Source organism: Coffea arabica, chromosome 2c (assembly GCF_036785885.1).
Source record: "Coffea arabica cultivar ET-39 chromosome 2c, Coffea Arabica ET-39 HiFi, whole genome shotgun sequence".
Taxonomy (NCBI): Eukaryota; Viridiplantae; Streptophyta; class Magnoliopsida; order Gentianales; family Rubiaceae; genus Coffea; species Coffea arabica.
In genome coordinates, this window is record NC_092312.1 from 74,278,689 (window position 1) to 74,302,631 (window position 23,943).

The 23,943-nt window shown below is 37.4% G+C and overlaps 3 protein-coding genes and 1 long non-coding RNA gene across 6 annotated transcripts; 2 read left to right on the top strand and 2 right to left on the bottom strand.

Moving 5' to 3' along the window:
• Positions 1-1,127: 1,127 nt before the first annotated feature.
• Positions 1,128-11,234, top strand: LOC113727977 (phospholipase D gamma 1-like). The gene is made up of 10 exons (XM_027252406.2): positions 1,128-3,668; positions 5,046-5,162; positions 6,172-6,366; positions 7,209-7,457; positions 7,557-7,625; positions 7,714-7,861; positions 8,519-8,667; positions 8,944-9,120; positions 9,522-9,719; positions 10,600-11,234. Exons 1-10 carry the CDS (start codon positions 1,983-1,985, stop codon positions 10,891-10,893), a joined length of 3,282 nt encoding a protein of 1,093 aa, XP_027108207.1. The 5' UTR covers positions 1,128-1,982; the 3' UTR covers positions 10,894-11,234.
• Positions 11,235-12,923: 1,689 nt separating this feature from the next.
• On the bottom strand, positions 12,924-16,426 carry LOC113727978 (uncharacterized). Of its 3 annotated transcripts, none has more exons than XR_003457946.2 (4): positions 16,174-16,426; positions 15,149-15,821; positions 14,094-15,049; positions 12,924-13,329 (listed from the first exon to the last, which is right to left on the bottom strand). XR_003457946.2 is itself a non-coding variant. In XM_027252407.2 (3 exons), exons 2-3 carry the CDS (start codon positions 15,753-15,755, stop codon positions 14,175-14,177), a joined length of 1,482 nt encoding a protein of 493 aa, XP_027108208.2. In that variant the 5' UTR covers positions 15,756-15,821; positions 16,174-16,426; the 3' UTR covers positions 14,060-14,174. The 3 variants fall into 3 exon arrangements, 1 of the variants encoding a protein (XP_027108208.2); XR_003457945.2 differs by having other exon boundaries at positions 12,924-13,349; XM_027252407.2 differs by lacking the exon at positions 12,924-13,329 and having other exon boundaries at positions 14,060-15,049.
• LOC113727979 (uncharacterized) lies at positions 13,237-13,827 on the top strand. Its single transcript, XR_011839665.1, has 2 exons — positions 13,237-13,376; positions 13,632-13,827. It is a non-coding gene; the product is annotated as an uncharacterized lncRNA (long non-coding RNA).
• Positions 16,427-18,750: 2,324 nt separating the features above from the next.
• On the bottom strand, positions 18,751-19,983 carry LOC113724682 (uncharacterized). Its single transcript, XM_027247560.1, has one exon. It carries the CDS (start codon positions 19,981-19,983, stop codon positions 18,751-18,753), a length of 1,233 nt encoding a protein of 410 aa, XP_027103361.1.
• Positions 19,984-23,943: the final 3,960 nt, after the last annotated feature.

The window sequence follows — 23,943 nt, forward strand, 5'->3', positions numbered from 1 at the left end:
TCCACACTATCAAGAAAAGGTCAGACTTTGGAACCTTCTCCTGTTCTTTTTGTTTTCTTACTTGTTCAAAGTTGGTGACCTTTCCTAGTAGAATCAGAACTCCACTAACATTACTTTTGTTGTCAAACTTGACTTCATCTCCCACATGAAACATAGATCCAACAGCTGCCTTTTTCCCGCTAGGTTAACAAAATTTTATTATAGTTAAATTTTAATAAATAATCAAGCACTAAAATATCAACACATCATCAAATTATTATTCATTTTAATTTTACAATTAAAACTCATAAAAACAATCAAACAAAAATTATTTGAATACAATCCAACATGATCAAATAAATACAACTAAAATAGTTAAGTTTTCACTTTTGGTACAAATACAATCACTAATTCATTATTGTGTTTGTGCTTTTTTTTTTTATAGAAAAAAGTGTTATTCTATTAAGTATAATTAGAAATTTAGTATAAATGTATTAGTAAATTTAGTATAACTAATTAATAAATTCTATTAGTAGACATGTCTAATTATTCGTATAATTGATAATATTAATTATATTACATACACTAATATACATTATATAATAAATGTAATTAATAATATCATTATCATAAGTTTATAACTAATTACATTACATATTATATATAATTATATATAATTTTTTTTTGCGGGTGGCGGGGCGGGGGATGGGGCGGGGGGGAAAAATCCACCAAAATCCAAGAGAGTAACACCTCTTAATGTGATTAAATACAACTCAGGAAGATCAAATGGACCCCAGCATACTAAACCACTTTCTTATTTAATTAAGACTAGTTGTTTATTTTTTCTTAAAAGCAAAAAGAAAGAGAAGCAAGAACCAATTCATTTCTTTTTCCTTCCTTTTCTTTTGGACAGAACAGAAAACTGGACCAAATTTTCTTCTGGTGGGTGTGAGCCAGTAGCAGTGTAAGTTTGGCAAGTGATTTGTCTTGGGTTTTCTCATTTCTATTGGAATTGTCTTTTTCCTTTCTTCCCCCTGGTGGAAAATGGAAGGTTGAAATGGAAAATAAACCAATAGCAGCGTTCCACGTCAGCAGCGGACTAAACGTAACCGCCTACAGTCGAAGGATAGGAAAGTACAATCCGATACCTCAAACTGCCTATTCTCCGTCTTTCTCAAAATAAACAAGAATTTCTATCTGTGTAAAATACACGTTACCTACACGTATAAGTTTGAAAGGAGGTCCATTTTTGGCACCCAATTTTGGTTTAGGAGTTCTCTTACCCTTTTTTTCTTTCCTTCTGAATCTATCTATTCTTCATCATCTTCTAAATTTTTTTTTCAGAATCTGGCAATAAGCAATACTAGTAGCTATTCTCAATTGAATAATCAACCCTGTAAAGGTACTCTTCCTTTTGTTCATATTCTATTTTTCTTATGTGCAAGATTCAAGCTCGAGGAATCTTTGCATTTTCTTGATCTTGAATTCCAGAAAGCTAAAGAATTGGAATATCTAGAAGCCCTTTTCAATTCTGATCCCTCTTCTGTATGTTGTTGTCTACCCGACCATTTTTTTCATTGTAATTTGTAAATTTGTCACCTTTTCAGCTGAATAAGGAGTTTCTCTCCTCCATTATATCTGGTGGGGTATTTGGATAATTTTCTTCATTGTTTGGGAATTGCACTCAATAAAGATAGTGATTTCAGCTGAATGAACACACCCTTTTGTTATCTCGTGTTGAATTTGAGCATTTTGGTCAGTTCTGGGAATTTGAATTCGATATTAACGTTCACTTGAGCTCAATTGAGATACGTTTTTTATACTTTCTGGTGAATTTGAATTGTTTGGTCATTTTTCGCGATTGAATTGAATAAAGATATTATTTGAGCTCAGCAAAGGTACCTAAATTTTTGTGTCTTGTCGATCTTGGGAAGTTTGTATCCTAAATTTGTGATCTTTATGTAAAAGAATATTAATAGCAGTCTGCTTACTTTTCTACGTTGATGGATAATTACAATTCTCAATCTCCATATCCCTATGGGAGTTATGGGTATCCTTCTATGCCACCATCTTCAAATCAACCATACCCTCCTTCCAGCTCTGTTCAATATCCACCTCCAGCTTCTGGACAGTATCCACATCCTCCATACCCTCATTATCCTCCATCAGGCACCGGATATGCCATCCCTCATACTTATGGATATCCCCCAGCATCATCGGCACCAAGTGTACCTCCTTCTGGAGCACCACATCCACGCCCTTTTGAATATGGATACCTCTCCCCATCACATTCTGGCCATCTTTCATATCCATACCAGGGATATCCGGTTTATTCCAATCCATCTCCTCAACATCAGAGTCATCCATCTCACGTTAATGAGGTGCCCATACTCGAACGCCGAGAGAGTTCACTATCTGCGGCTGGATCATCAGCACATTATGATCATGGAGGTCACAATGTTAGTTCCTATCCCCCAGTTTATCCTCCTATTGATGACCTGTTAGCCAGTGTGCACCTGTCAAACAATAAACCATCTGCTGCATCTCAACCTCTAAACAACCATTCTGCCCCTGCATCTCCTCCTGCTCCTGCCACACATTTGGACCCTGGTGTCCCTCAGAAATATCATTCAGGGCCACTACCAGTTACTACAAAGTATAATGATCAAGGGACGATATATGGTGTCCCAAATCACTCCTTTTCTGGTGGTCGGATTGAGACTCCTCCTTATCCTTCTTCACCCAGCCCTAACATCCATGTTAGTATACCTCAGAGCCCAAATCTGCAGCTTGTGCCAGTTCCATCTCCTAAAGGATCGTTAAAAGTGCTGCTTTTGCATGGAAATTTGGATATATGGATCTATGAAGCAAAAAATCTTCCAAATATGGACATGTTCCACAAAACAATAGGGGATATGTTTAACAGATTACCTGGCAATATGAACACCAAGATTGAAGGGCACATGAACCATAAGATAACAAGCGATCCCTATGTCTCTATTGCAGTAGCTGGTGCTACAGTTGGAAGGACATATGTAATCAGCAATAGCGAAAATCCTGTGTGGATGCAACATTTCAATGTACCAGTTGCTCATTATGCTGCTGAAGTTCACTTTGTGGTGAAGGATAATGATGTAGTGGGATCTCAGCTTATTGGAACTGTCACAATTCCAGTGGAGCATATATATGGAGGAGGGAAAGTTGAAGGGCGTTTTCCAATCCTTGGTAACAATGGAAAGCCCTGCAAGGCTGGAGCTGTTTTGAGTGTTTCAATCCAATATACCCCAATAGAGAAATTGAGCATTTATCATTATGGAGTCGGAGCAGGTCCAGAGTATAGCGGTGTTCCTGGTACATACTTTCCGCTTAGAAAGGGAGGGACCGTTACTCTTTATCAAGATGCTCATGTGCCTGATGGATACCTTCCAAATCTGAAGCTAGAGAATGGTATGCAATATGCCCATGGAAAGTGCTGGCATGACATATTTGATGCAATTCGGCAAGCCCGTAGACTGATATACATTACCGGATGGTCAGTATGGCACAAGGTTAGACTGGTTAGAGATGAAAGTTCTCTCGCTGGGTACACCTTGGGGGAGCTGCTGAAGTCAAAGTCACAGGAAGGAGTGAGAGTTCTGCTTCTTGTATGGGACGACCCTACATCAAGAAGCATCCTCGGTTACAAAACTGTAAGTAATTAGTTGTTAGGAAGGGAAAATTTTGAAACTCTATGACATTTAATTTGCATAGCCATACAAACATCTTCTGAATCTCATTGGTGTTTCTATTATGTGTGATAAATCTGGGTCATGATTATTTAGTTTATCTTGTTGTTTCTTTTCTGCATCTTAACTTATTTGCATATAACATTTATAATGACTAAGACGAAATATAATCCTACTGTCATGTCAGAAGGTGTGTTCCATATGTGTCTGTGCACCTTCTACATCAACTTCCAATTATTCAATTAATTTTGTAGGTGTCCAGTAAAAGGTTCATGGTATCCACTAAAGTTATGTCATTTGACTTTTTCAGTTGGTATGTACCTGAAAAAGTAGTAAACAGATCCTATTGGACAAGAAAATCAGATTGACTATTTATCTAAATGCCTTTTTATCAGAGACTAAGATACCATTGTTCGTTTTAATGGAATTGAAAAAAATGTAGAAGTAGGCTTTCATTATTCCCATGTGAAAGAAACAAAACAGATCCAAAAGGGTTAGAGGATAATTATTCTTATCAAAACAAAGGTCAAGGAAACAACAGACTACAAGATCAAAAATTAATCTTCTGGTAACATGATGGTGTCAGAGTCACAAACTCAAAATACACTGCTATGCTTGTATTATCCTCCTACAATGACTAAGCAGTTTTCAATTTTGAGGCAAAAATCATCATGAAGCAGTCATTGCCTTCAAAATTTCCCCTTGAAGGCTAGCAGAGTAACTAAAATACCCCGAAAAAATAAGAACTGAAATTGATTGAAAAACGGCACAGGCACTGGCACATAGGGCAGATACAAAACTGATGAAGGAGAAAGGAAGGAAGAGTGAGAAGATTGCGGTTTGTTAAAGAAGGTAGAGGGAGAATACTGAGGTTTGTTGAAGAAAGAGGTGCCAAGAGGTGAAGGGAACAAGAAATAATGATTGTGGTTTCGGATAACTCAAGTTGGCTTCTTCTATATTATTGCAATTATTAAAATAACAATTTATTTTTAATTTTCCAACAATATAGTGAATATTTGGGTGTATAACCCTAAGATTCGGTTCCGTTTCAGAACTACAATGTATCATTCAGAAATTTCACGAAATTTTCTTTTAAACAAATGCACGTACATGCAATACTGTTCTGATGGTCTCTCATGAGCTTTGATGAATCAGCATGTACTTTAGTCATGCACATGCTTTCTGTGGACTAGCTGAATAATGACTTTTCTCAGTGGTACTTTGCATCATCAATGCTCATCACCTCCCATTCATAATGATTCTGTTGCTTTCTCTCCAATTAAAGAATTGTGCCATACCCTGATATTGCATTTTCCCCTTACGACATTTTATCATATGTAGGATGGAGTCATGCAAACTCACGATGAAGAAACTCGCCGTTTCTTTAAACACTCTTCTGTGCAAGTTCTACTTTGCCCACGTGTGGCTGGAAAACGTCACAGCTGGTACAAACAGAGGGTAAGTGAGATTACAAAAAAAGAATATTTCCTTTTCTGTATTATTTAAATGTCTGATTTTTTTTTTTTGCAAGATCCAATTGAAATGTTTTGTAGTTTTGATTAAAAACTGAAACTGAATTCAGTGAGGGAAAACCTTGTCCGTATTTTATGTATGGTTACAGTGTAAAGAGAAATTTAAGGAGGAAGATATGTGAAAATGGGTCGAAATGGTTCACTTTCCTAGTTTAGTAAGGGAACAATAGAAGTAGAAGTTGAGGGATATTTAGCCCCTTCTATTGTGCTTTTTGTCCTCCCCTTTTTAATTCAAGGGGTTGGGAAGGTGATATTCCAAATCAAAACATTGACTGCATTCTAGATTACAAAACTGCAGTAGGGGATGAAAAGGTGGATAGGAATAAGTATGTTGATGGTTCTCTTTATTTTTTCCTGTATCCTCCATGTTTCATTTGTATCAAGCAATTATGGAATGAGATCTCCTTCATCCACAATTAAGGTATAAAATGGTAGATGGAGACTAGTATGTTAAAGCTTCTCTTGCTTCTTTCCTCTCTCCTCCACTTTTCAGTCATACCAAACAAATTAGGTAATTAATGTATTGTTTACCCAAATGAAGAAATAAATTGGCTGCCCAAAACATCCTTTGGCCAAGCATAGTGTTGTTATCAAAGTTGACAACAGGTATAACAAGTTTCAGCCAGCTGCACAATGTCTTTGGGCACAATATTCAATTGTCTTGTTACACCCTTGTCAATTTTCTTCTTGGCTTTCCCCTTGCTGTAACATCTACAATATATATCTCCAGATGTTCTGTTTGGATGGTTGGACCAGAATTATGTTTGGGTGAAATGAAAGTTACAGAGAAAGGCAACACTTGGTCAATAACACAGATTGGGGTCCTCCTTTCCAGCTTTTTAGCATATTTTGTTATCCATTATTTGTTGTCTGATGCAATTTTTTATTGTAATATGAAATTCTGGTTCCTGTCATTACTCACTATTTATGAATAGGAAGTTGGAGTAATCTACACGCACCATCAGAAGTCTGTGATAGTAGATGCTGATGCTGGTAACAATAGAAGAAGAATCATTTCTTTCATTGGAGGACTTGACATATGTGATGGGCGATACGATACTCCACAGCATCCCATATTCAGAACTCTGCAAACAACTCATGTGGATGACTATCATAATCCTACTTTTGCGGTAATTGCTAATATACATGTAGTAGAAGAATTTGGAGATGTTGAAATTGCTACCTCACTGATATTTGTGATTATGCAATACTGCTTAGGAATACTTGCAAGTAAAGTGTGTTGTGTCTGCAGTGTATTACTGATGATAAATCTGGTTTAACATTTATCCTGGTGTTTTAAGTCTGAGCACTTGCTGTCCTTTTATTTTGCTTTGATTTGCTTTCTTATCATATAACCCTCTGTTTAAGTCAAAGAAAATTAAAGATTTTCTTCTATTGTAAGGTACATTAGAAAGTTGAAACTCGAGTACAGCACTTTAGTAATGTTTAGCTGCTATTAGTCAAGATATTCAGAAGACTAAATCTCAAGCTTATCTCTTGGATGAGAAACAAGGAAATAAGTGAAGCTGTGCCTGGTATGAGCTTTTGAACATTCAGAAAGTTTGCTAGGCATGAATTAGTTTTTGGCAGAGTGATATTTCCCAGATTACAAGCCCAAAAGAAAATGCCAATTTAATTTGAAAAAAGGTCCCAGCTTTGTGAAGTATCTAGGCCTTCCTATCATCTTTGAAAAATTGCTGCACTTTGAGATGCCAAGTAATGAGCTTTTTTTGTTTTTTTGCAGTTACTAAGTTAACTAACTATACTTCTTAAATTTGATTCAAGTTAGACTGCTTACTTCAAGAAATCCTTGAATTTATGTTGATGATGTGATAAATCATCTTGCCCAGATTTTTTTGTACTCAAAGAGTCCAACTGTCTTGGATTTGTTAATCCTTTCAGATGAACCAGGAACTGCTTGTTTAGTTAACAAATCTTTATGTTGTTTGTTTATTATCCTGCCATTAAACAGGGAAGTGTGGCTGGTTGTCCTAGAGAAGCATGGCATGACATGCACTGCAAAATTGATGGTCCGGCAGCATATGATGTTCTTACAAACTTTGAAGAGCGCTGGATGAAGGCGTCAAAGCCACAGGGCATTAAGAAGTTGAAAGTATCATATGACGATTCTTTGCTTCGCTTGGAAAGGCTGCCAGACATACTGGGGGCATCTGATACCCCCTGCATTGTTGACAATAATCCTGAATCTTGGCACGTTCAGGTAAGTATCCATCTCAACTTGCTGAACTTTGAATTGTTACACAAATATTAGTGAATTGATAATATTCTGTTTGTATCCTGACATTCTTTTTTGATGCAGGTTTTTCGATCAATTGATTCAAATTCTGTAAAACGCTTTCCAAAGGATCCTAAAGAAGCTACACTGAAGGTGATGAAAATTGCTTTTTCTTTTTTCTGAAATTTGTCATTTTTGTTTTACATTTTTCCATAGAATTCATTTGTACTTTGTTTTACAGAACTTGGTTTGTGGGAAGAATGTACTTATTGATATGAGCATACATACAGCATATGTAAAGGCCATTCGTGCTGCCCAACATTTCATTTACATCGAAAATCAGTATTTCATTGGCTCCTCGTACAATTGGGGTCAACATAGGGACCTTGGTAAGGAATACTGCTTTGTCCCTGATTATTGTGTTCATTGCCACAAGCTGTTGGGGACATGCTTATCATGCTTTGATATTTTGACAAAGTATATTTTACTTTGGCAATCACAATGACTTCAATGTTTTAACCTGTCCATTGCATAAGAATTTTAGATATATTTTGACAATACATTTACAAACAGTGGTGATGCATCTTAATTTTAATGTCAAAGCAACATGAAATGCATGTTCAGACTTGTAAATAATGCATGAGAAGACTGTCTATTTATTTAGTCTCTACCTGCAAAATCATATTGCCAGAACTCCAGTCAATATTTGGTCCAGAAAACAGCTGCTTTTCACTGTTTTCTATGGCGCATGAGTTGTTCAAAGTGACCTTGGCTGTCTCTGAAATGCCTGGTATCCACATCACAGCTTCCTTTCAAGACATCTTGCTTACTATTTTATTGAGAAAAAAGATTCATATAACTGATTTAAATGGTTGCGAAGGAGCTTTGTGTATTAAAGTTATTTTGTCACATGTCATCTATCTTTTTGGTAAAACCATTTTAGTCCGAAAAAGAGAATCAAAAGATACATAGTTCGTGTTCTAGCACCAATTCTCACGAGTAAATTTACAAATAAGAGGTAATAGGAAAGGTTTGCTTTTCTTCAGGTGCAAACAATTTGATTCCAATGGAAATCGCCCTTAAAATTGCCAACAAGATCAGGGCACATGAGAGGTTTGCTGCATATATTGTCATCCCAATGTGGCCAGAGGGCAATCCAACTGGTGCTGCTACACAAAGGATTCTATTTTGGCAGGTGATTCAGCTGTCTCTGCTATATACTAGTCCTAGATAGGAAGTAAAACAGGCTATGACATCAACTTGCATCTGAAACATTTTCCACTTGTCTTGTGATTTTTGATTTTCTGATAGCGTAGTTAATGTTGAGTATATGGCAGTTAAAGCACTTATTACATTACAAATTTATTGCCAATTGGATGATAAATTATTATCTGCTCATCAGTATTCAACATTGGACTAGCATAGTGTAATTTTTTTATTGCAACTTTTTGGTTCTAATTCCCATTTGCAGCATAAAACAATGCAAATGATGTATGAGACGATCTACAAGGCGTTAGTGGAAGTTGGGCTGGAGGATGCCTTCTCGCCACAAGATTTTTTAAACTTTTATTGCCTTGGAAATCGAGAGGTTCTTGACACGAGTGATGCGTCAAGCACTGAAAGTCATGGTCCAGCAAACACTCCTCAGGTAATGTCCAAGTTTTTACTGTGCTTATGAGGGGCCTCACATTCAAGGAATTACAGATGGCTACCACTTTCCTCCTTATCCTATCTTCTTCTTCTTCTTGGTTTTTTACATTTGGCTTTTTTGGTCTGATATGGAGAATCGACTGGTTCTCTAAGCTTTTTGCTTGGAGATTTAACTGGTTACACATTCAGAGTGTGATGCCATGTCCTGGCAAATATACCAGTGCATTGACATGCTTGTCAGTTTGGAAAACTAGTTTGGTTCTTTGTCTTCTCTTCATTTATATTACATATAATGTAATTCCCTCGTCATACCTACAAATTCCTGCCCAATCTTTTCCTAGCTATTAATATTCCAAATCTAACATCCTCTTACCAATACTTTTGTTACCTTATTTTCAGGCACTAAGTCGTAAAAGCCGAAGATTCATGATTTATGTGCATTCGAAAGGTATGATAGTGGATGATGAATATATTATTATAGGGTCTGCAAACATTAATCAGCGGTCCATGGAGGGCATGAGAGACACGGAGATTGCAATGGGTGCCTATCAGCCTCACCATACGTGGGCAAGAAATCGGTCGAGTCCACATGGACAGGTAACCATGTTAGGAGCAGTTTGAATATCAATGTTCATGTAATTGTATGCATTTGCACGCTATATCTACATATACATACACAATGTCGGAGCAGGTATCTTTGTGTGGGATTATATTATTGTCTTCTACAATATCTGTTGTGGAAAAGCTGCTATATTTAACAATTTAAGAGCTCATATCTTGAAGATTTTAAATATTGCTGTACCTTGTACGCTACACTCCTGAAGCTTGGGTATGATAGCAGCAGAGATGAAGTGTAAGCCAGTATGAATAACTGCTAATTTAACACATTCTTCAACATGTTGACCAGGCAATTTTGGAGTGAGGGGGATTTTTTGTATGTGAATTCTGGTTTGCAACTTCATTACAGTTAAAAAGTGATCAGAGAGGACAAAAAGATTCCTTGTTAAATAGACACGAGCATGATAGTTGATGCTTTTTGACTAATGCTTGCTGTTCTACATTTTTTCTCCTAATAATTTTGGCTTTTGCTGATTTTATCATTCTCATATATCATACAAATCTCCATGACATGATGCAATGAACTAATAATGTAGGATTTTCTGGTGGGATTAAATACTCTAATGTGCAATTTTTAAGTAATATCTTGGCCTTTCCTGCAATTTCAAAACTTCTATTCTGGTGAACTGACAAGCCTGCCCATTTTGAGGTGCTTTATTTATTAACCAACAATTGCGACAGCTACAAAAATCCTGTATTCCCTTTTTATTGGAGGTTTTGTGATTCCATGACACACGTTTTGTTAAAAACAAAAAAAAAAAATTTAACCCCCCCTCCAGACAATGCCATTCGTTTGACAGCTTAAAATTTGGTGTCATCTGACCAATTCTTTGTGCATTTTTTTTTAATTGCACTGTAGATTTATGGGTATAGAATGTCTCTGTGGGCTGAACATCTTGGAGTTATTGAGGATTGCTTTACTCAACCGGAGTCTGTAGAATGTGTCCGACGGGTTAAAACGATGGGCGAAGCAAATTGGAACCAATATGCTGCTCCAGAGGTAACAGAAATGAGGGCGCACCTGCTGAAGTACCCTGTGGAAGTAGACCGGACAGGCAAGGTGAGGGCGCTTCCAGGACATGAAAGTTTCCCAGATGTCGGAGGCAACATTGTGGGATCATTTCTTGCCATTCAAGAAAATCTTACCATCTAAGTTCTCTCTTTGCTACATAGATCACAATTTATAGCCCCTTCCCCTTCTTATATTTATCTCAATTTGCGGCTCTGATCACATGCTGCTATTCCAGTGGTTGGCATGAGGTTGGGTAAATTTTTGCAACTACAAGGGTTTGGAATGATCACAAGGGCTGATTTTGACATGTTTTTCAAGCAAGACATTGCTGCATTTAGATACTACTGTTTAGTGCAATGTACATAGAGTCGCTGTATAGATCTTCTTTTGCTATGATATCTTAGGTATGGCGCTTGTTGTATTAACTTTTATCTAGTTGTGCTTTTTATAATCTGCCTGCAAGTGAAGAATTTTTCGTTTAACTGTACCCTTTGCATACGATTGCCTATAATTAGGGCAGTGATGAAAGTTTACTATGAAAGTTTTCTATCTTCACATTGAAACAAAAGGTCCTTTTGATTGAGACTAAAAAACTTCATTAGTGGTAATATTTGAAATTGACCATAATGAAGGGAAAGATGCACTGTAAGGCATTAAGCTGGAGTTTGAGGGTGCTTGAGAGTGTGAAGAACGTGGAAACGATTAGATGGATTAGTGTTAAAGTGAGCTTGTGAAGTAAAGAAAGTATATTTGACTCCGGCATTTTGTCAGGTGAGCAGGTAGATAAGTATATTTAACTCCAAGGAAAAATTATTCAAAACATTCTTCACATTTTATAAAATAATTTTTTTCATCTCTCACTTTTAAAAGTGCGCTTTTACGTTCCTTATAAATTCATATTGATCAATTTTGGTCTCTATTTAGATTTCCGACTAGTTTTTAGTGGGAATTCACCACGTACTTTGCACGTAATCATTTTTTAAGGGTAAAATTGTTAAATTAAAATTTACATAATCCGTTCTATAGTTCCTTATATTTCACAAAATGAATTTTTTTGTTCCTCACATTTCATAAAATGAATTGTTTTGTCCCTCACATTTCACAAAATGAATTTCTTTATCCCTTATATTTTACAACATAAATTTTCATCCCTTATTGATCATGTGTACGAATAATTTTTTTTAAACTCATGTATATATCTATTTGATTTTAGATAAATAATACGAATAGCATGCAATATATCTCTATTTGATTTCGTCTGAACGTACTGTTCAAGTAAAATTAAAATAGATATATACAAAGTTCAAAAATTGGTTAATTTTTCACTCATATTTATTTCTAATTACTCAAAAATTAAAAATAAAGAAGACATTTAATTCTAAACATTATTAAGTATTTATATTGAATTAAATTTGGGTAGAAAAAATAAATAAAGGAAAAGTATGACAAAAAGAAGTAAGTGGTTGACATTTTTAAATTTTAAGATAATCACAAGATAAGAAATTTAACTGTTGGTCTTAAAGATTGTGAGTAAAAATTTTAGATTTAAACTGCAATTTGGTAGCAGGACTATAGAATTCAAGTTAGGACCGATTAATTAGATGGTTTTATTACACACAATTCAATAAATGAATTATTACCAAAATAAAAAAGGTTACAAATATTGAATAGATTCACATGGTGAAATCAAATATATATATATATATATATATATATATATTTGACACACACACACACAAACACATATATATGGGTTTAAAATAAAATTGTTAGATTTAATCCCATGTATATATCTATTAAATAGCATATGTATAACTACAATCATTACATGATACATGAAACGTGAGTTACTAACATCGTGACACGACACCTGAGAGATTTGATTCCGCAAAGAAAATTTTGCGGTAGTAACTAGTAAACCATCCTAGCTAGTTGTAAAATCTTTGGCGCAAAAATATTCATAGGGACGTTTGGCATTTCTTGGCTTCTTTTGCAGAAAACCTCGGAATTTAGCAAAATGAACTTTCAAATATAGACTAATAAGCTTTAAAAAGAACATTTTTTTGTGTTTTGGGGGGGGGGGGGGGGGGGGGGGGGGGGAGGATAGCAAATAAGAGAATAAAGGGACCATCATGGAAACGAGAAATGTGTACCAAGTAGCACCATTCTAGGAAGCAGGAACCTTATGTTTAGCCAAGCCACTTACTTTTTCAAAAACAAAAATAAGCCATGAAGTTTCCGTAGTTTAAGGTTTACCATCGAAAGAAAACAAGAAAAAGCTCCTACAAATAGCCTCGTCCTCCCTCAATCCAAACTCGTCCAAGGAAGCACTGACAACAAGTAAAAAAAAAAATCTGCAAAAGAGAAAAAAGATCCGAAAAAAAAAAGAAAGAAAGAACAGCAAAAGATAAACAAGATGGCAAAGCAGTTTGTTGCAGTGTTTCTCATGTGCATGGTTGTCGTTGCCGCAGTGCACATTCACAAGGCTGAAGCCACCACCGCGCAGCAGTTCAGTGACTGCTATAACAGCTGTTACAATGGGTGCCATCAGGATGGAAAGGGCATCGGCGCCACCTTCTGCGAGATGAAGTGTGATGCTGATTGTGTCGCCAAAGAAACCAAAGGTACGTATCAACTCTCAAAACATTTCTATAACTTGTTCAGAATTTCGAACAAACAATAATAAATTGCTGCCCTCAAAGATTTATGTTTTGACAAAACTTAGCATAGCAGATTGTAGTTGAGGGTGAATCCCCTAACTGATGTTCATCCATCTCGTTGGTAAATGAATTAGCATCTTGATTATGATTGGTTTCCAAATTTTGCACTTCCTTAATGATGACACATAAAACCTTCTTTTTTTTGTTTTTCCGGTGCAGCCAAACTGTTGGGCGAGTAGGCTTTGATGAAGGACCAAAGGAAAAGGGTGGGTTCATGTTCGTCTCCAATAAAACTAGAGCAGTGAGAGCAATAAAGTGGTGTAAAGAAAATTTTTTTCTTCTTTGAAGTTTTATTTTTCTTTCCACAACCATGTACGTTTAATGATTGAAATAAATATCTCAAGCTCTTTTTATACTTGTTGCGATGCCATTAAAAGCCGAGATTGCCTATTCGTCTGGCTTTTTTGGTGCTCTGGTCTTTGCAATATCGGTGGATCACACTAACCCACAGTTATTCTTTTCTGACATTCTTTTTGCCACATATGTTTGCATCCATACGAATCTTGCTTAAAGGATTAAACGGAGGAAAAAGGAGTGGGGAACTTCTGGTCAGGAAATTTTATCTTTAACTAATCAAATAATCATACTTGGAATGGAATTGCAGCAATAAATTGCATTAACCTGGTAGTATCTGCAACTCCTTGAAGAAGTCGGTCAGCTTTTGGCTCGACTTAAACAGTAAAACAAAACTGCAATGTTTCACTACGTATTGACTAGTTTTGCACGCCGTGTTTGGGGATCCATCTCTACTCGCAGGCCAAGATTAACCATTTCCGGAACATCTACAGATCCTTGGATCTCCAGATCGGCTACCACTTGCTGGTTTTCTGCATTCCCTTCCAGTAAATTTCTTACAGACCAAATTCCCCATTCTCTCAAGAATGGGTTATCCTCATCAAGTACACATTGCTGCAACAGCAAAAGAATCCCATTCTTCTCTCTGATTTCATCTTGAACACGCTTCCGATGGTATGCACAATTTCCAAGAATAGCAACAATATCTCTTCTGAAACCTTTGTAAGGGCATTGCTTCAATGGATAGCTGCCTGCCTCATTAGAAGTCTCATCTTTTCTCATTGCCTTCTTAATGATTGTGGGAGGTTCTAGGTCACGAAGCAAACTCAACAAAAAATCAATGAGTCCAGATGATACTAGCATATCCACAACACGATTTGATCCCTCTATCTCCAAACCTGTTAAATCTGCACAAGCGCAGATATCTCTCAAAGTGGTCAGAGAATATCCTAGAACATCAATACCAGTGTGACCTGTTGGAAGGGCTGACTTCCCCTTGGGAACAGAATCAACCACTTCAACTGCACTTCTTAAGATTTCAAGAATGCATAAAGAGAAATCGATGGAAATGACAACATCTTCGATTCGTTCATTTAAGATCTCTGACAGAATACGCAGCAGAAATGCTTGCTCAGCTGAAAAATGCACACTTTTGGCAGTGATATCTGCATGATCCCCGACTTCACTGACAGGGTGTAATTTAGAGAAAGTTGATGCAAAACATGATTTGTCAAGACAGACTCTCGAAAGAAGCAATTTAAACCAATCTTCACTGAAACCAACTGCCCATACACAAAAGAAGGAGATTGTTCATTCACAGTCAATTCAACAACTGAAAAGTTCACGAAGCAACAACTATGCAAGAGGATCAAAAGGAATACCTAATGAAACAGTGCTTAAAACTTCTGTAATTATATGCAGCCCCTGACTTGAACATAATTGCCCAAGTAATTCATCAGTCTCCCCAGAGCATGTATAAATCACCATGCATAAAGGATCACAGGTTTCTCTACTTCGCAGTTCAGCTATCTTGTAAAAGCCACGGGGGAAAAATTCACTCCAAATAGCACCCTGATGTTCTCCTCCAGCCAAGGCAACATTTCCTAAAAGTTGCAAGCACATACGAATAATATCACAACCACATTCGAGGGAAGGTTTAACGGAACTAATAACACCGGAAATAATTCCAACTCCGTTTTGTTCAAGAAATGAGTTCTGATTACGCATTTCGCCAGCACATAAGTTCCTAAGAAGCTTTAGTGAAGATAAAAGAAGATCGCCATTGGAGGGAAATTCAAGAACTTGGCAAAGCTGAAGGACTGCATTTACCATATTCTTAGAAGCGAAGTCTGCACGACCATCAGCAGACTTGGCAGTTTGTATAAGAAATTCTAGGGCCTGGTCCAGTTCAGATAAGTTTGATGCATCTAGCAATGGTTGCATAATAGCTGCTGGGACAAAAACTTTTGCAGAGCTGTTATCATCCATTATCTACCCGCCTCAAAGTAGAAAAAGAAATTGCAACACCAATCCAATTATTATTCGAATTATGTCCTGCAGTGTCAAACGAGATTCAATGAATACTCAATCCAACGAATTGACAAAAGGGATGGCACTGGAAGTGTCAAAAATGATAAAAGCTAGCAGTTATAATGCGGAAAAAACAGAGATACCCAGAAACAGGAAATTTCTTAACATGGGCATTTGCACAAACGGATGATGGGCATAATCCCAAAAAAGCAACAAAGCAAGCACCCCAGTACCAATACATGCATGCATAAATATACAAAGACCCAGCATCAGAACACGAAATGGCAGATTATAACAGGAACAAAATGACAAAATTGGAGAACCTTCTCAGTAAAATAATCGAAAGATGCAGGAAAAGCTTGCTAACGGAACTTACCGAGGAGTAGTATAGTTCGACGCAAGGTAGATTATCCTGAGTGGAACTTGAGGTATACCAGCTGGAGAAGAGTTTCACAGCAACAGCGGTAATTAGCGGGAACAGCTGATTGAAGAGAAAGAAGTAGGCGGCGGGGGGCGGCTGATTCTTTGATTTGACCGCGCAGTTAAAATTCAGTTCCTGAAAGACGGGTGGGGGCTGCCGGGGCGAAAGGGGACGTTCTTGGGGGTGGCGGCAAAAGGTTATTTGTTGAATAAATAAAATTTTTCGAAAAATAAGCAGAACCATTAGCTCAAGTCCATTTGTACAAAATACAAAATGGTAGAAATATGTGCTATAAGGAGAAAAAGAAAAATATATTTGGCAACAAATTCATTGAGCTTTTTTTTTTTTTTGTGACATGGTTTACTTTTTTATTCAGTTTTAGGGTACATTACTGCGATAAATTGACTAAAAATGTATTACCACAAAATAAGAGTTTCTTCAATTAAATATTGTATTAAATATATTCATCCCATAGTCAATTATGTAAATTAATGTGGAATGTTTGATAAAAATATGTAATTTTTTCTTCAAAAAATCAAAAAAGATTAATATATATATATATATATATATATTAGTCAAAAGCCAAAGTTTACACCTTGGTTCATTTTCCAGTATCATCCTAAAGTAACAAATTAAATTAGATGTTTTTTTTTTCCAAAAAGAATCCAATCCTTACAAAAGAAAAGGGAAAAAATCTAAGTTATGGATTACGTGATTTTGGAAGTATTTTCAAAAACTTTACTATAAATTGTTTGGATAGTGTATTATTTGAAATAATTACTGTAGCACTTTTTGTGATACGATGTATGTGAGATAAAAAGGTAATTGGGAATATAAAAAGGTAGGTTGGAAAATGTGTTTGTGATGCAAGCGAAATATTATTTAGAATAATTTTGGTATCCAAACACTAATGTTTTTAAAGTTGTATTTTAGGGTATTTTTAGAACTTAAATTTTGTGAGTATTTTTTCCATAAATTTGTTATAATTTTTTATCACTTTCCCCTCCCCTCTCTCTTTCTCCCTCCCTCCCCTTTCCTCTCCTCCTCACTCTTTGCCTTCCCCCGCCTCCCCTCTCCAGTACAAATACGATGTAAACTTAAAAATTTTTAAAAGTTTTAAACCTATTGCATACTTTTTATCAAATTTGATTTGGGGGGGAGGGGGCCAATTACCCACCTCACTCCTACGGTCCTTCGTGGCTCCACCATTCATTCGTGGCTCCACCATTCATCAGTTGAGTGGGCAGAAAATGCCTAACTCGCCTGGTAAGAATTGCCTAACGGGGAGAAAAGCTCTTTGATAGCAAGAGTGGCTTCACATCAAGCATCATTCAACGGTGAAAAAGTTTTTTTTAACTAATTTTTAACCTGCTGATGATTTTTTTTTTTTTTTTGTTATCACAGAGGTATCTGAGTTTTCGAACTGGTAATACCTAATGACCCAACTGATCCTCTGCGAGTAGGGAGATGCTGTCCAACTTTTTCACGTATCGTTTTACTCGGGGTTCGAACCTGTGCGGTGGTACTCCTCCAACCGGGGTACTACCACCAGCTCTAGCCCCCGAGGGCTTTAACCTGCTAGTGATTTCAATCATAAAAAATTCAACATTCACTGTATCGATTAAGTTTCTCCAAATATATCATTCACCCCATTAGCTTAATAGTCACGAGATCAACCATTTTTCCAACTCATTATGGAGAAACCATTCAAAAATAACAAAGTAGTAGTGGTAAAAGAAAGGCTATACTTTTCTGGGGTACAAGTGCAACCAATTGAATTCTGCTGATTACGTAGGTTGTGAAACAAATAAGAAGATTGATGCAAAAAAATGTAGGTACAATCCCACTTAAAAAGTTAAATGTCCATCATAAAGTATTTTTAACCATAGCCAACGAAGCAACAACCACCAGGAAGAAGCATAACTGCAAATCAAAGAAAGTATCAAATTTTCTTCCACTCCAGAGTCCAGCATGCCAAAAGTTTTTCCAATTCCCGGGTCATTATCATCAGAATTCTGCAATTCACATCAAGAAGGAGAAGGGCCGGGGCCCACGCCACGCGCCGTGAGGACCCACATCAAGAAAACCTTCACCGTCCACCACTAGATTCAAAGATCGGGCCCAAACTCCAAAGTTCTAATGGGACCACTAGTAGCCGCCTTGGGCTCCTTCATCAGTTTCTTTACCCCCACACCACCCCCGCAGCATGGGTCCCATTCTCCACCATGCCCTGCAAATACAATTTTCTGGGCCCATTCCCACCTCCACTAGCGTCATCCCCCCCGCCCCAAAAATGGACCACCCCTGTTCAAGGCCCCACATACCAAACCCCTCCCCCATCCTACACCTGCCTAACCTTACATGATCCTCTTCACACGTGCAGGTTTCCCAACCACCTCTCACGTGCTCCAAATTTATGGGCCTCTATGGACGTACAATTCCGTGCCCACTTCCCAAACAAAATTAATATCCAAATTCCCCAAAAAAAAAATATATCTTTAAAAAAAAAAAAAAAATATCCCCAATGCTCAATTAATTTTGCTGCTCATGCTTATCATGAATCTCCAAGGAAAATTCCCTCAAAACCTGTGTTCTCGTGCTAGGAGATTTATCGGACGAGGTTGAAGAAGAAGAAGGCAACAACGTAGCACTAGAATTTACTCGAAGGTTTTCCATTGTTGTCGGGCCCCTCACCACATTTAAAAATCTTGGCAATTGCTGAATATTCAACGCATTTGCAGCGGATGGTGTTGTAGATGATGATGCAATGAATGCTGAAATTGGCCTGGCGGAAACGTTGATGAACGGGGTCACATTCACATTCACATTCGGGGGAATCGCCAGAATTTGAGACTGATTCGCTGCAACATGACTGGGAACGTTGGTTGATGATGATGATGGCACCTGAGGAGGAGGAGGGAGGATGAAAAATGTTGGCGAAATATTTGTTACTACTGGAATAGCAGCTACCAACGGGACCTGTAGAATCGCCGGGTTCTGAACCATAGCTGGAGATGCGTTAGTAGTACTAGTACTAGGCTGTATTGCCATTAATGGGGCCAAAATGGAGGGATTGTTACTGGAAAATGTGGACATGGTGGTGGTGCTGCTGGTGCTAGTATTACCGGTGCTGGTGGCAACATTGTCGTCGGTGTTGGTGGGCATATTTACGTGCTGATCAGCACTGTAATTGGATGGACGCTTGCGTTTCCTTTTGACGGTGTTACTGTTATCAGCAGCCGCAGGGGAGGTGGTGGGGACTTTTAGGGTACCGTTAACTGACATGGCAATGGCAGGAACGGTGCCGGTACCGGTGGCGGCAATGATGGCTGGCTCCGCATGCTCCAAGAGCCATCTGATGGTCTCGCCGTCAGACTTGTGGCCGAGCTCTTTGGTTAACTGAAACACCCTGGCTGCACAAGTGGCTGGCATTCTGATTCTTCTCCCTCGCCCTTCCACTTTAGTGTGCCTGTCTTTTGTGGAAGTTCTTTTCGGCGGCGTAGGTGGAGCTACCGGCTGTCTCATTTGTAAAGGCGTTGGCATGGGCAGCGGCTGTGACGACCTGGCCATCGGTATAGGCGGTTTGTCTTCCCCATGATCATCAGGCTCTTCTTTGAGGGATATCAATGGAATTGCCATTGGTGGTGCAGGTGGCATGCGCAGTGGCTGCACCGCCGTCGAAGGTGGCCGCGGCCATGGGTTATTCAAATTAGACCCATTTCTTGACTGATCCCCGTGTAGTTCTAGCTTTTGTGCTGAACCCATGGTTTTATGTACAAAAGTGGTAGCAAAAGCCAAGAGAACAAGGCTAGGAGATAAGGGAGGGTAACAATATTGGGGACTGATGAGGACTGAGGAGTGAGGAGTAGCTGCTAGAGGATGCTGACAAAAAATAACCCCTTGGAGGCTAAGAAAAAAAGAGATGGTGTTTGGCTTTTTATAGAACACAACATCATTTAAAGCTTGTGGATTGAGATGTAAAATAGTAGGATTAGAAGAGTATAAACTATAAAGAGAGAGAGAGAGAGAGAGAGAGAGAGAGAGGAGGGACTTGTAAATGTGGAAGGAGCTAGAGTTAAATGGTCTCTTAATGTTAATTAAGTGGATTCAGCTCCGATCATCATCACCGCGACGGATTAGCACATGTCCGAGATCAAATGAGAAGTTGCTTACGAATGAATTGTATTGCACCAAAGTCACTTTCAACTTTCTACCACTGTAGGTTAGTATTATGTAGATGCCAATGAACTTAAGATGCCTGTGTTATGCTAAAAAGATGCTATTAGTAGCAATTGGGACCCCAAAAGCTGAGGTCCCAAACTATTGGCAAGGATTGATGACAAAAGGTCGTGCCACCTTTCCACATAGCAAATTTTGGACTGCTCAAATTAAGTATTGTTTCTCAAAGTAGAATAGTAAATAAAATATCTTTGTCGTACGAAATACATTAAAATATTTTGTACAAGAAGACTACTTGCACCGTTATATATATATATATATATATATATATATATATATAAATAGGAGCTATTGAATTTTTTTTTTCCGAACACGATAACAGTTGTATAATTTAATCTATTCTACACTAAAAGATAGCGGGCAAATCTAAGGAGGTCCAGGAATAATCCGGAGAGGACTGAACTACCATCGGACCAAACGGGTGCACAACACACCGTCTGAATTTTTATTTGAAGCAAACTACTTAAATGTGGCATTTTGGTAGGAGACAAGGTTGGAGCTCTTAAATATATGATCTCTTACTTATAATTGTTTTTCTTTACCATTCAATTCAATCTTTCCCGATAGGCCATGCGAGCTAGTTTACAAAAGTTGACCATTTTCATCGAAGTTTTACGAGAACATTTGATTTTTCTAAAGGGCCAAATTCAGAAAATTCACATCCATGAGCTTCATGAAATGTATGTTCACTAAGTAATCATTTTTCTGTTAAGAAACCGAAAGGAAAAATAATTCTTCTTAATATCGAAATTTTCACTCCTTTAATTGCAACGTTTGAGAGGAATTTGGTTACACCCCAGCGTGGCCATCGTACCGACGGCATAGGGGTAAAGGAGGAAGTGACATTGGATTCTCAGCCCATGCACGTGGATAAGGCTTACTCTAATGAAATCAGCTACTGCTCTAGGGTTTGTAGAGCATCCAAATAGAACCAGGTCTCTCCCCAAGTTATGAAGTACTACTACATATTTAAGGAGCTGTTGGTTCAAATTCTGGAATTGGAATCATAACCCTCACAACCGGAGTGGGTTCTGGTCATTCTCCCTTCCTTGTTTGGTTTGGAAGTGGAACGTGCTTCTTCGTTCGTTCGTTCTGATGCAAAGCTAATTAATTCGAAACCCAAGATATAAATGGGGAATGATATGTATAAAATTCACTTTTTTTTTCGTTTCATTCAAAGTATCATATTTGTTATTTTGAAATGTCTCAAAATATTTGTTATCTTGCTAAAATCAAAATTACTTTTGATCCTTTTCTTTTTCAATACTCCCTCCGTCCCACTTTGATAGTCCTGTTTCTTTTTTCACACAATTTAAGAAAAATTAGTTAATTTTGTTGAAAAAGTAAATTTAGATTGCTATTTTTCTAAAATACCCTAACATTAAATAGAGTATAATTTTATGGGGAACTTGAATTGATGGTAAAAAAAGAATCAACTCTTATTAAATGGGGTAGATTTATAGTAACAACAACTTACATTAAATAAGGGTATTTTAGGAAAATTAAAATACAACTACATTTTTCAATTGGAAAATGGACTACAATTTGGGATAGACCGGAAAAAAAAAAAAACAGGACTATCAAAGTGGGACGGAGGGAGCATTATCTTCACCTTTATTTGCATTTCATACTAAAATTAAATTTGAATTTTGAATTTTCGAAGGTTATTTTGAAAACACATCCACTAACATTATCATCAAATCACTACTTTTTAAAAAGTCGAAATTTCGAAACGCAGCAAACAATTTGAAACAGAGAGAGTAACACATACATTCAGATCAAATAATTTTCTCAGTGATCTATTAGACAATAGATATGAATGCCATTGATTTTATAATATTAACTTTCCAAACACTCTCTGTAGGAACTTGATCCCTTACAATGCCGTGAGGATTGGTGTAACAAAGTAGAAATATTGGTGGTGCGGTGCCTCATAAGGGAGGGCCATGGTGATGGTACAAAGTGAGAACACCCTCTAGGTGGTGGACCAATGGTGAAGTTTGGTGGCTCTAGGAGTTTCAACCATCAACCACCGAGGTGGTGCCGGAAGAGTGTGGCATTGTATTGGTGGGCACATTATCTTCTTCTTCTACGGTGGCCCTAGGACAATTAACAACCAAGGTGGTGCCTGACAGGGGCCATAGTGCTGGTGGGCGCAATCCCCAACCCCCCCCCCCCCCCCCTTATCGTCCCCCCAAAACCCCCCCTTTTAGCTCTAGGTGCTGGACCAAGGTGGTTTATGGTGGGCCTAACATCTTATGCCAGTGTGCATTCCTTCCTAAATAGATGGGCCCACTTCCCGTGAGCTGACAGATTGCTGATGAACAGCACTATCAGCCCACTTGCTTTAAGCGGGCCCAGGAAAGTTCGGCTGAAGATGGGGACCCTTGCATATTAATGTGGGGCATCACTTGCGGTGCCCACAAAAGCCTGCCTGCCCACCCATCTAACACAACAGATAATACTTAAAAATAGTGGACGCCTTCATTTTGAGACTTACATTTTTTTTTTGTAGCTTTTATTTAGTGGGGACCATAGCACGTAAAATGTGATGCCCTTCTTGGAGCCTGCACATTAGGCAGCCTAACCATGCGGCCCACATGCCCCAGTCCACAATCCACAGTGCAATTTTGAAATTCCATAATTTACATCATAATTTAGTAAATCATTAATTACTAGCACTTTTGAATCCATAATTTACATCATAAGATATTTAGTAATTCCAACGTTTACAGTACGTTTTAAAACCATTAACAAGATTATTCATGTTTGGGTTGCATTTTTTCTGAATTTTTTGTAAAAAAATTACTGTAGTGATTTGATATACGTGAGGTAAAAAGGTGATCGAGAAATGTAATTACGAAAAACATAGTAATTTTTCTTTGAAAATTTGCTTTCCAAACAAGGATTTTCAACCCAATCACATAGGAGCATAAATAATCATGTACACAAGTCTTGCACACCTAAATATAAGAGTAAGAGAAAGAGATCATATATAATAGATTTTGGGAAAGCAAAAAAAAAAAAAAAAAAAAAAGTGGATAAACTTCCAATCTTTTGCCGCGTCTGATGTCCTCATCCACGGTCATAGACTCGTAATCATCTTCACAGAAACACAACGATGTTATTTATCCCTTTTGAACATGCTAGCATGTAATGTAACCATTCAAAAAGTGTCTATGAAGAACGTTAACCCTTTTGAAGGTGAAAAAAAAGAGCATTAACCATATATATATTTCGGATGTGTATGAGTAACTTACTAGTTTTTAATCTCGGTATTTCTTAGAATTTAATTTCGTAAATGTGAAAAGGGGGAAAAAAAATACAAGAACCACGGAAAATATATGCTGAGGTTGTCGCTTGGTGCTACCTTTTTATTTATTTATTTTATAAAATATCATAATTTCATTAAAATTTGCTTACATTACCAAACATACACAGATATCAAAGAATAGATCCGAAGAAAGAATACTCCAGATATGAAAA

Bases quoted from the DNA above. Each gene is read 5' to 3' on its own strand.
- LOC113724682 (XM_027247560.1), bottom strand. From the start codon at position 19,983: ATGGGTTCAGCACAAAAGCTAGAACTACACGGGGATCAGTCAAGAAAT.
- LOC113727978 (XM_027252407.2), bottom strand. From the start codon at position 15,755: ATGGATGATAACAGCTCTGCAAAAGTTTTTGTCCCAGCAGCTATTATG. The intron at 15,050-15,148 runs GTATTCCTTTTG...GTGTATGGGCAG, and splicing joins TTTAAGCACTGTTTCATTAG to TTGGTTTCAGTGAAGATTGG.
- LOC113727977 (XM_027252406.2), top strand. From the start codon at position 1,983: ATGGATAATTACAATTCTCAATCTCCATATCCCTATGGGAGTTATGGG. The intron at 6,367-7,208 runs GTAATTGCTAAT...GCCATTAAACAG, and splicing joins ATCATAATCCTACTTTTGCG to GGAAGTGTGGCTGGTTGTCC. The intron at 8,668-8,943 runs GTGATTCAGCTG...TCCCATTTGCAG, and splicing joins AAAGGATTCTATTTTGGCAG to CATAAAACAATGCAAATGAT.